Source organism: Monopterus albus, unplaced genomic scaffold (assembly GCF_001952655.1).
Source record: "Monopterus albus unplaced genomic scaffold, M_albus_1.0 scaffold18.1, whole genome shotgun sequence".
Lineage (NCBI taxonomy): Eukaryota > Metazoa > Chordata > Actinopteri > Synbranchiformes > Synbranchidae > Monopterus > Monopterus albus.
In genome coordinates, this window is record NW_018127898.1 from 4598991 (window position 1) to 4610437 (window position 11447).

General features: G+C 38.6%; 1 protein-coding gene across 5 annotated transcripts in view; it reads left to right on the forward strand.

Annotated features, from left to right (window-relative positions):
* The window catches only part of celf4 (CUGBP, Elav-like family member 4), an 84853-nt gene extending 73672 nt beyond the window's left edge, over positions 1 to 11181 (forward strand). For 3 of the 5 annotated variants that reach the window (XM_020592597.1, XM_020592600.1, XM_020592601.1), the window contains 7 exons: positions 353 to 505; positions 902 to 1012; positions 2905 to 2967; positions 3322 to 3402; positions 5211 to 5354; positions 6447 to 6640; positions 9429 to 11181. In XM_020592597.1, the coding sequence (XP_020448253.1) occupies positions 353 to 505; positions 902 to 1012; positions 2905 to 2967; positions 3322 to 3402; positions 5211 to 5354; positions 6447 to 6574 (680 nt within the window). In that variant the 3' untranslated portion in view covers positions 6575 to 6640; positions 9429 to 11181. The remainder of the gene's footprint in view (positions 1 to 352; positions 506 to 901; positions 1013 to 2904; positions 2968 to 3321; positions 3403 to 5210; positions 5355 to 6446; positions 6641 to 9428) is intronic. The other 2 variants (XM_020592599.1, XM_020592598.1) reach the window with 2 other exon arrangements.
* Positions 11182 to 11447: the final 266 nt, after the last annotated feature.

Genomic DNA, 11447 nt, shown 5'->3' on the forward strand with positions numbered 1-11447 from the left:
CACAGAATGTTTCTAGGTGTGTTGAAAGGGTGCAAATAAACATAACCAGGCATCTGAGACAAAACCATAATTGTTACCATTTGGCATCAAGTATTCACTATTCTTAAATAATATAGTATGTCTACGATTCAAACCTAATGGCTGTTGTGTCACAGTAAGGGTCATACGGGGTCAAGAAATCAGCCCTGACATTTAGCATCTTCACCAGCCCACTGGACTGGGCCATCTGACATTTCCAACAGTTACTAGGTGGCCAGTCAGAGTAAAACGTCTCCACAATTCCCTGGGAAAGGAACACAATGGAATGCTTACTGTTTCACTCTGTCTTTGCCTGTCTGCCTCTTGGATGCAGGTGGCAGCACTCCTCCAGGCATCAGCGCCCCCACAGTGACCAGCATCCCGTCCCCAATTAGTGTAAATGGTTTTACTGGCATGCCACCCCCCCAGGCAAATGGGCAACCCCCTGCAGAGGCTGTCTTCACCAACGGGATACACCATTACCCTGGTAAGTCTGATAAATTCAGGAGTATGTATCCAAACTCGAAAGAATTATCGGAGATACAAAAAAAAAAATATTTTGATTATAAATACACAGGGTATGTAAAACCATGACTTCAAGAAAATGAAACTTGAATTCATACAGACACACATGCATTGAAGCAGGTGTGCATGCTGCTGGCTTACAGGCATGAATAACCTTGAAGCATGTTCAGGAGGCAGAGGCCAGACAAACGTAGCCCAGAGACAGTGAGCATGTTGAGGAGATGAGTGCTTGGCAAAGGTGCTTAAAGGCTGCTGGAGCCTAAAGTATGCACTTGTGTCATGAGCAGTGGCTCTAGTACCACACTGGTTCTGTTTGTTAAGAGGTGTTATGGTTTTTTTTCCACTCTTGTCTCCCCAGTGTTGCAGGAGGTGGTTTTTAGGGAGGACTCGGAGAAAAACGGCTTGGGCGTGGCTCCACGAAGTTGTTTTGGGGTTCAGGGTGGCTGCTTCCTCTCCTCTCTATCTGAAGGTAGTGATCCCCACCCTCTTCCCCTCAACTTCTCTTTGTCATCCCACATATCTGTGGGCTCACATGAGGGTCAAAAATATTTTGAGATTGTGAAATTATGTTAAATTCTCTTAAAGCTTGTGGTTGTATCTAATATTTGAGTTTGTGAACGTGTAAATATTTGTAGTTGTGGAAAATAAACTGAGCTTCCAAACAGAAAGTTGTGCCAAAGTCCACACATTCCAACTTCAGGGTGACATGCAAACACACATTTAAGTTACAAATACACATTTTGGCCCAGATTTCACAAATGAAAGTATTATCAGAGCTGATTATGACAGAGCAACTTTGAAAATGTCCAGAGAATGGATTTTCAAGTAAAAACAACCCTAGTATTGTCCTTTCACTGTCCAGCTGCCAAAATCCAAATGGGAGAAGATCTGACCTGATAAAAATGTTGTTATTCTCATTTAAGTAGCCTTCAGTTATTACTGGTGCCCAGAGTAATAAACATGCATAATAAACTTAATAAGCAAAGACTTTTGTTTTGACCTGTGTTTTGCCTCTCAGGCTATATACATGCTGCCCTATGTTACTGTTGACGGTTGTCGGGACTATAAAAAATCCAAAACAATACCTTCAGGCCATACTCAAGGCTAAAAAAGACACTCACTTTATTTTCCAGGTGATATTTTTATAGTCTGCTCCTAAATGGATGCTACAGTGGCCTTTTAAACTTGCAAATACATTATCTAACATAAAGTAGTATAGGTACCTATAAAGGAAACTAAAAATAATTCAAGTTAGGTGCAATGAATTTTTTATACTACTATTATGGAAAGCAAAATACCTATTTCGTTTAACTTATTGTGCCCCCCCACCCACCCACACACACACACACACACACACACACACACACACACACACACACACGCCTAAAAAAAAACCCCCCCCCCCCACACACACACACACACACACACACACACACACACACACACACACACACACACACACGTCTGAAACCAAACGTACACCCTATACATTCATACTAGCAGTTCCTCATGAAAACCTTTTTTCACATCTACAAAGAATGACATACAACCAGATTCCTTCTGAACATGATTTCACAAGCTGTAAAATTTTACGGACCCTTTATTTGAATCTATTTCTTTCCTTCCTTCTGCCTATCTGAACCGTTTTTCAGTGTCGTGTTAGTCCGCAGTGTGTTTGGTATTTTTGGTGGTTTCGGTTACAGTGCGGTCATTGGTGTGTGTACATAGTAGTTATCAGTGTGTTTGTGTGTGTATGTTTTGCCAGTGATGTACTTAATGTGCATGTACTGTGTGTACAGATGGGTAGTTATAAAGTGTGACATAGCATCTGTGGACGCTACCATTGTGTTTAGAATGCAGGGAGAATTTTTAAATGAATAACTTTGTCTCTTACATGCGAGGTGATCACCTTTCCTTTCGCGACACTGGAGCCATGAGTTGCCTCTTTTTGGTTTGTTTTAACCGGTCCATTAAAGTTTTACTTTTCTGTTTTTCTGGAGAGAAAAGTGAACTACTTTTGAAATGCTTTTAGAGGAACATTAAGTAAAAAGCCCAGCAAAAGAGAGAGCGATTCAGAATTCACTTCCCCACACAGTGAAAGTGGGGGGGGTTGACTCCATGCTGTTCAGCTCTCTAACCTCTCTGCTTTTCTTCTCTCTATCGCCTCTTCTTCCTTCTTGTTATATATTACTCTTGCCTTCTTTCGTGCCCTCTACTCCATCTACATTCTCCCTCCGTTTCTCTCTGCCTCATCTCTCTTCACACACACACACACACACACACATAACTCCATCCATCCATGCTCCCCTCCACCACCACATCCTTCTATTTCTTTTCCTCTCTGTGTCTCTGTTGGAGCAGCTCAAAGTCCCACTGCAGCTGATCCTCTCCAGCAGGCTTACACAGGAGTCCAGCAGTATGCAGGTCTGTCTGTCACTCTCACAGCAGCACTGATCTGTGTGTGTATGTGCGCATAAATGAGAGGGTGTATGTTTGAGCAAACGAGAAAAAGGGGGGATGACAGGAAGAAATGGAGGATGTTGGTTTCCCTTTGCTTAAATTTGAATTTTGATCATGTAACATTAAGTGGTTCAGTCTCACTACATCAATTTATTCTCTTTGCTGTGTTCAGTGTGTGTACAACATGCAGACTCTATTGTCCGTTATCTGATTGAGCGCCTGCTGTGCCCCTACATATATCACATTGTTTGTATGCACCCAAGTGTGTGTGTGTAGTCATGACTGTTATCTGATCTTTGCTGTGTGTGCGTGTCTCAGCAGCCTACCCTGCTGCATACGGCCAGATCAGCCAAGCCTTCCCCCATCCTCCACCCATCATTCCACAGCAGCAGCGAGAAGGTAACACATCCACAGCACACCATTCACTCGTAAATATTCAGACATGTTGCAAACATTTACTCAGGTTTCCTTCACCTCTATTCATTGTTTATGTCATCCTGGAATAAACAGCCACGTTTTAACTATCCAGGCAAGTCACAATTTGTTTCCAGGCATGATTTCAACCTTTTGCCAGGAAGATCTGTCAAAGGCAAAACATTACATCAGTCTGGAATGATTAGACAAAACAAAACAGCTTGAACTTTTAATATTTTTTAAAATGTAGCAAAGAAAAGAGAATATTTAGAGATTATTCCAGTTATACTGTGGCTATCAGAGTAACTAACTTTACTAACACTACTGGGTATTTCAAAGTGAGATGCAAACCCATTCATGAACTCAGTGACCTCCAGGCGTGGGACACCAATGGTAGGGAGGTTAGTGCCCTCTTGTGGAAAATAAACAAACTATTGCAAGTCACTGAACAAGTGTGACATCCCAGCGATGTCTGAAAGCTGTGAATAATGAACCTGTGAGTTTACCATTATATGTGAACCTGTCAAAACCAAGCTTGATTTCAACTAATGACTGCATGCTGAGGTAAACTACTTTGCACTTTCCTGTTTTTTTTTTTTTGTTTTTTTTGTAACAAACACTTCACTTGGATTATTATTAGGAAATTGTATTTCAAACAAGATGATCACAGCACCAACATAGAAATCAGCAGACAAATCAAATCAAATTGATTTATATAGCACTTTAAAAACAACACCCAGTTGACCAAAGTACTTTGCATGGGCAGAATGAGATCACAATAAATAACTAAAATGAAATAAATAGAATAAGGTATTTTATAACCCCTGAAAACTTGGTCTCAAAATTTGAGTCTTTCTTTAACGTTACATTGGAAATAAAAACACTTAGGTATTACAACTCAGCTAAGAAAAATGATTTGTGAGCATTTTTACACACAAACAGTGGCAGAGTCACACTTCACAAAAGATGATTGTTTGCGGATTGCAGATAAACTGTGTGCGACAAGGTCCTTGCTTTCTCATGTATAACTTGTAAGTGTGGTGTTTGCTAGGATTTGTGAAACTTGACAAAATTAGCAGGAGTGGAAGTGTTGTTGTTTTTCACCAGGAAACCGCAAACATTACCCATCACACTTCACTAGAGCCTTTTTTTAAATGGCTTTTTTCTTTTTTTTTCCGGTTCTGTACCGGAAACAAATTCCTTGTGTGTAACATACTTGGCCAAATAAAGGTGATTATCCTTATCCTTTTTGTATAACGCACAGCCCCAAACTCAAAGATATTCAATCTACTATTAAATAAGAAAAAGAAGAGCAAAAAATTGTACTAAAGAATTTCAGGCATTTTTGCTTGTAAAATTCTAAAGCTGTTAAAAAAAAGCTGCTAATTCATTTTCTGTTAAGCAATGAATTGGAAAATTGTTTCAGCTCTTCAAATGTTTACACACTATTGAATCTGGATTGGTCCATGAAGCTTGGAAGCATGTGATATAATAATCATAAGGATAATCACCACCTTTATTTGACCAAGTATGTTACACACAAGGAATTTATTTCTGGTATCATGTCCTTAATATCAGTAAGAAGAACGCAAACAGTCCCATGTTCTCTTCAATTTTTTTTTAACTCTATGCCTTCAATATTTTCTTGTATTTCATTGTGGTGTCTTCTCATGCTGCAGCCAACCTTTTATGCTTCCCTCTCTCCTTGTCTCTCTCTCTCTAACCTTTGCCCTTTATCTTGGTTTTTCTCTCCCCATCTCTCTCTCTCTCTCTGTCTGTCTGTCTGTGTGCAGGACCAGAGGGTTGCAACCTGTTCATCTACCACCTCCCTCAGGAGTTTGGGGATGGAGAGCTGATGCAGATGTTCCTGCCTTTCGGTAATGTCATCTCCTCCAAAGTGTTTGTGGATCGGGCGACAAACCAAAGTAAATGCTTTGGTGGGTAAAAATGAACAAAACCAAAAGATTATTGGTTATTTATTCTGATTATTCTTTTTTACTAATCACCTCCTTTTTACTGCAGTCAACACCCCCCTTCCTAACCTCTCAACACCTCTCCCTTTAAAAAAACACAATAAACTGGAGAATTTTTGTACAGTTGTGCAAACACTGGCTGTCAGTTATAAGACCAAATGTCTAGAGTTTTCAGTCATTAAAGCTGTTTTCTTTTGAAACTCTAGCTAATTTCTTAGTTTGGTACATATTTCACTGATATACTGTATATAATTATTATAGCACTGATCATGATGAAGAGAAATGTATATATTTTAATGCCATTTTTGCACAGTATATTGTTGCTGTGAACTTTGACAACACAAATTCTGACTGTCTCTACCTCTGTCTTTAACTTACTATAAGCAAAATCAATGCATGCTAAGAATATAAAAGTTACTAAGGCATGAACAGAGAACTGCTGTCTAACTTTATGCCACTGACAGCACAATTTAGCCAAACGTGTAATTATGTGGCAAATTAGAAATGGATTGTGGAGAATATTTAATTTTTTGTGGAGACTCCATCAGGTGCAACCCATTTGCAAAGTAGTTTTAGCTCATTAATACAACGCAGTATTAATGTTGTATTATTCATGCTGCAATTTTGAGATGCAGATTTTAATTTGTGATTTGATGCTTTTTTCACTTCCAATTGGAGATTAAAAACCGAAACTCAAAAACAGCACAACCATGTCAATGTTTTTGTTTTAAATCCGATTAGTGAGTCCATGTTGTGATTTTTGTTGCATGCTGCTCTGTTTTTATTGTGATCCTACGGTTGTTGTCACATTGTTGTTTTATAGGCATGCATGAAGACTATAGTCATTATGGTAATGCTTATGACAGACTACATTATAGTTCCTGTATTTGTTTTAGTTGTATAAGGATTTCATTGTTATAGTGAAGTTTTATAATTATACATACATGTGAAAGACTGCTTCATCTTATTGAACCTCATCTTCATTATCCATTCTTTTGTAACCTCAAACTGTCCTTGCTTTATCCAGTTTTCTCACTCTTCTGTCTTTTCCCACAGGGTTTGTTAGTTTCGACAACCCAGGTAGTGCCCAAGCTGCCATCCAGTCAATGAACGGTTTCCAGATCGGCATGAAAAGACTCAAAGTGCAGCTGAAGAGGCCAAAAGATGCCAACCGCCCCTACTAGCCCCTGCCCCAGCCAGCCGCCGCCATCACGGCGACCGGGGCAGCTGTCGCACACAGAGAAAGACAGGTCAGACACAGACTTGTGTGGAAATATTTGTAGTTTGATAGGTAATTAACTGAACCAATGCATGCTCAGCCAGTGCAATATTATATTGACTAATGCTCAAATGGCAAGCCCCTTTATGGCACTGTGGTTCAGTAACCTTTTATAAATGTCATAAAACATTTGCAGATGCCTAATAATTAGATGATCATCTGCAAAGTGCTTGTAAAGAACAGTGATGAAGTTCTACGCCTGCAATGATAGTTCAAGTATGCATTTGTAAATGTTAATTCTGTTCACATCACTATGATTCATTACTGTATACGATTTACTGTAGAGTCTTGCTAACTGGTACAAGTTATCTTAATGGCAGCAATATATGTATATGTGAAACACCCTACATAATGTATATTGGGACAAAAAAGAAGGTAACCCTCTAATATGTATCGGATCTAAAAATTGGATAGATATATTTGCTTTACTGTCAATTTTAACCAAACAAAGCTGTATAGCATTAATTTTCATGAAGCTTCCTCTACTGTATTTGTAGAACAGCATTATAGTAAGTGACCCTGAATGTTACACTGTAGGTAAAAGATAATTGGTAAACGGCTCAGTGTGCTGCACTGGGAAGGATCTGCTTCCAAGGGAGAGGCATTTATTACCCCACAGGCGGGTAATTGTGCCGTTCCTCTTTGTCTCACCCCTTCATCTGTGTGATGGAGAGTTTAGGCTGTGTCGTCCATTCCCCACTGATGACTTCATTCGAGGGCAACTTATCACCCACTCACAAACTAACTGAACCATACCAGACAGTGTCCCGAGGCAAATCACTGCAGGAGGAATAGTGCAATCACACATGAATATGTCACAAAGCATGTAGCACCATTCATTTTGTTATATCAAAACATTTTAATTTTCTTTTTCATCTTGTCTGAAGCTAACAGGTATTACAGTGATTGAAACTGCAACTAAAACTTTTGCCATTTTGGTATTTGCATTCCCAGTTTCACTATTATTATATCCAATTATAATAATAAAGCATTATTATTACAGTACAAATTTATCAGGCTGATGAGTCCATATTTACACAGCAAGCTTAATGATACAAGCAGGTTAAGGTGTCTCTTGATTAAAATTCCTTCATTTCAAAAAGAAGATAAAACTGTTTGGTTTAAATTAAATATATATATTGTTTATCACATAAGAGATTACAGCTGCATCACTGCCAGGGAGCTAAATTAATTCACTGCAGGATGAGCACTAATTTGTTTTCAAAATTGTCTCAGCAAAATAATCTCTGTTTATCCATACCAGATCTTAGAGTCTTAGTGTTGGCTATGATGCTTCATGGAGGCAGGTGTCCTGTAAATATGATGCACTGCTCCATCTGCATGTAAATACAATCTGTACTAGCACATAACAAATTACATTATGGCAACTTTTAACACACTATGCAAATATGCCATATAATTACAAATATTAAATCTAAAAAGTTTTTTCATTAATATTTCTTTCGCTTTCTAATGCAATGTAGAAATTTTGTTTCTATATTAGTTTTTAACCCCAGAAAGACTAGCAGTTTTTATCTATAGCAACTACAGACTAAAAAGAGTCTACAGCCATGCAAGTAACTCTATGAGGCTGAACTTAATCTTTTCAGCTAACATCAGCATTTGAACATGCTTATAATGACAACATGTTGATGTTTAGCAGGTAAAGTACAATGGTTATCATGTTTACTATAACTTAAATGTGTTATCATTAGAGTGTGGATACCCGAACCGAGCTCGTATGGCTCATTGGATATGGGCCCGGTTCAGACAGGAATTTAGAAACTAGGTTGGGGTCCGGGTCAGTTTCGGCTAGATGGCTGAAGCAATCAAATGTCTGCTTTGTTTAATAATAAGGGGAAAAACATCGCACAAACTCAATTGTGTTAGGCTTGAGTCGGGTTCAGACATTATATACTATAATCCCAAGAAAAAGAAATAACGCAGTTTGCAATTTCCTGGTTTTCTGCATAAATTGGTCATTGTTGCCATTACTTTTTCCACCATCACTCTGTATGTTTAATGGTTGTGTTCAATAAAGACATGAAAGATCATGACTGTGTTTTATCAGCTTAGAAATATTGAGATTTGAGACTCTGGTGACAATCAGATCAAATTTCATGACCAATTTATACAGAAAACCAGGAAACTGCAAATTGAGCCATTACTTTTTCTCGTGACTGTACAAGCTTGTCGGGCCCAGGTTGGTTTCAGACAGACATATGCAGCCCAGTCTATGCTCTAATTAGCATGCAAGTGTTTGCTAATTAGAACAAAACTTAAAATAAAACTGTTGCTGATGTGAAACCTATTGGTTTTGCATATATTTGGCCACAAACCAAAGTATTGGAATAAGCAATGGTACTAGATGAAAAGTGATTACAGCTCATTCTCTAAGGGCATGAATGTGTGTACCAAATTTAATAAATGTCAACCTCATGATAGAGCTAAAGGTAAAGTCAGGGGATCACCAGAGTCCTCTGGAGATCATGAATACCTGTACAAAATATAAGAGCAATCCATCCATTCTAGTTGTTGAGATATTTTTGTCTGGACCAGAATGGTGAGCAGACAGACCGACTGACAGATGGACATTTGCCATCCCTGGAGCCATGTTGAGAAGATGGCTGAAAAACTTCAACTCGCTAATGTCATACGCGTTACATCATGTTATGTTATAAAACACCAAACTTTATTTTGTTTAGTTTTCCTTCACATTACTTGACTCAATGAGTTTCTATTTCTTGTGTACTTTTCAGGTTTTGTTGAGCTGAATCATATGTTGACTACTTGCTACCCGCCACTGAGTGCAAACTCAACATCTGGACCACCGAGGCTGTTTCTGAAACACATGAGAGAGAGAGAGCAATGACCGCGGCAAGGGCACCTCTTTTTGGATGTACTAAAACTTTGGAACTCAGACAGCGTTTGTACCAGCCTGATCAGCCCCAGGACCTTTTTGTCTGCACACATATACACACCTCTTTTTCCACAAAACCCTGCTTGAATGACAGCTATATTGTTCCTGGACCACAAAAACTTTGAACAACAAAGGAAAAAAGTAAAAGAAACTATATTAAACCTACTTAACAATGACCAACCCCACTGAACTCAAAGGAAATGTGGATGTCCAAGGTCCAACAAGAACAAAACAAACTTTTGAAAAACCGACCAGAGGACTGCCGTAAGGAGATGCTTCTATAAGATGGTTTGAGTTTGGGGCAACTGACCTCTGAAGACCAATTTATAAGACTTGAAACAAAAAAGGAACCAACTCTTGGAGAAAGAACTTAAGTAGGGGGAATGTGATACTTTCAGGACAAAAATTGGCTTCGATTTGGGATGGCCATCTTTAGCTCGGAGTGCCTGTCCGTTTCCAGGGGATACCGTTGCCAAGGAGAGCCATAGCAACGGTCTCCAGGGAGTCTTACCTGTCATTCCTTAGTTGTTTTAGGGACCAAAAGACCAAACATTTTTAATGCTGAGGACTTGTAGCTCTATTATACTCGGACCACTGCATCTCTTTTAGTCAGTGTTAACTGGTTGAGGAGTTGCATTTAAAAGAAGTGTACATTTCGAATATATACAACACATGTATATATACATATATATTGCTGATATGCTTTTTGAATACAGGCAAAACTATTTCAAATGACCAAATGGGGTCTCTCACTTCGCTAGTTTACAATTACTCAAAATGTTTATTTTTTTCCTCTTCTCATTTTGTCTTGGGAGGGATGGCAAGTGCATGGGAGGGGCTGCTCCGTATCACAGCCTTATCTTTTTTAACTTGACATCCTAACCTCATAGATAGAATAACATCAGACACATTTGAAATATATGAACTTGTTTATATTTGCAGTACATATATATGTATAACAAGCATTCAAGCAAATGTATTCATATATACAGTATACTGTATATGGATAAATAGATATTAATCACAAACAAATATATGTATTTATATGCACATATTTTATATATGTGTGTCTGTATATAGAACGGCTACTGACTATGTTGAGCTGTAATTTTTTTGTAGATTTTAGCTGGAGTTTGAAATATTGCTCTGCTTGGGAAGAATCGCAAATCTGGCAGCTCCCAAAACTGCAGGCATTCCTATCTCTGAATACCTATATGCTGACACACAATACACTGCTAAAAGATATATGTGTGAGAATGCACATATGGTGTAAATATTATCTGAAAATGCAAAAAGCCACATCTCAGTAGCAGGCTTTAAGAGAATCAGGCTAAATGATTTTAGAGGAAAAGGACAATTATCTTCGACTCTATTCCAAACATATCTTTTGCGCTTACACACATACACACACAAACTCCTCTTTGAAACTTGAACCAAAATGAATACGTCTCACAACCCTTGCTCTCTTTTGCATTCAGTAAAGTGCATGTAGCGTATAGGCTATCACCATGTCAAGGTGTGCCTTGTCACCTGCAGAATCTGCCATCAAGCACTGTGCTCTCAGTAAACAAAACAAAACAAAAACAAACAAACAAAAAAAAAAAACTAAACATACTATTGCAAGCAGCCAATGTGCTATTATGATGTCAAAACTACAGCCTGATCCATATCATTTCTCAGCCGAGTAGAGAGCTTCAGTGCATGTCCAGTATAACAAACCATCCACTGTTAGTCCATCGTTGTATTTGGGGGAAATTGCATTTAGAACTAATGTAGATTCATGCCATTACTCTTCAGATAAAAGTGGGCATTAGGTAACCTGTTAGCACAGGTACTAACTATCAAAGCTGTGTGCAGG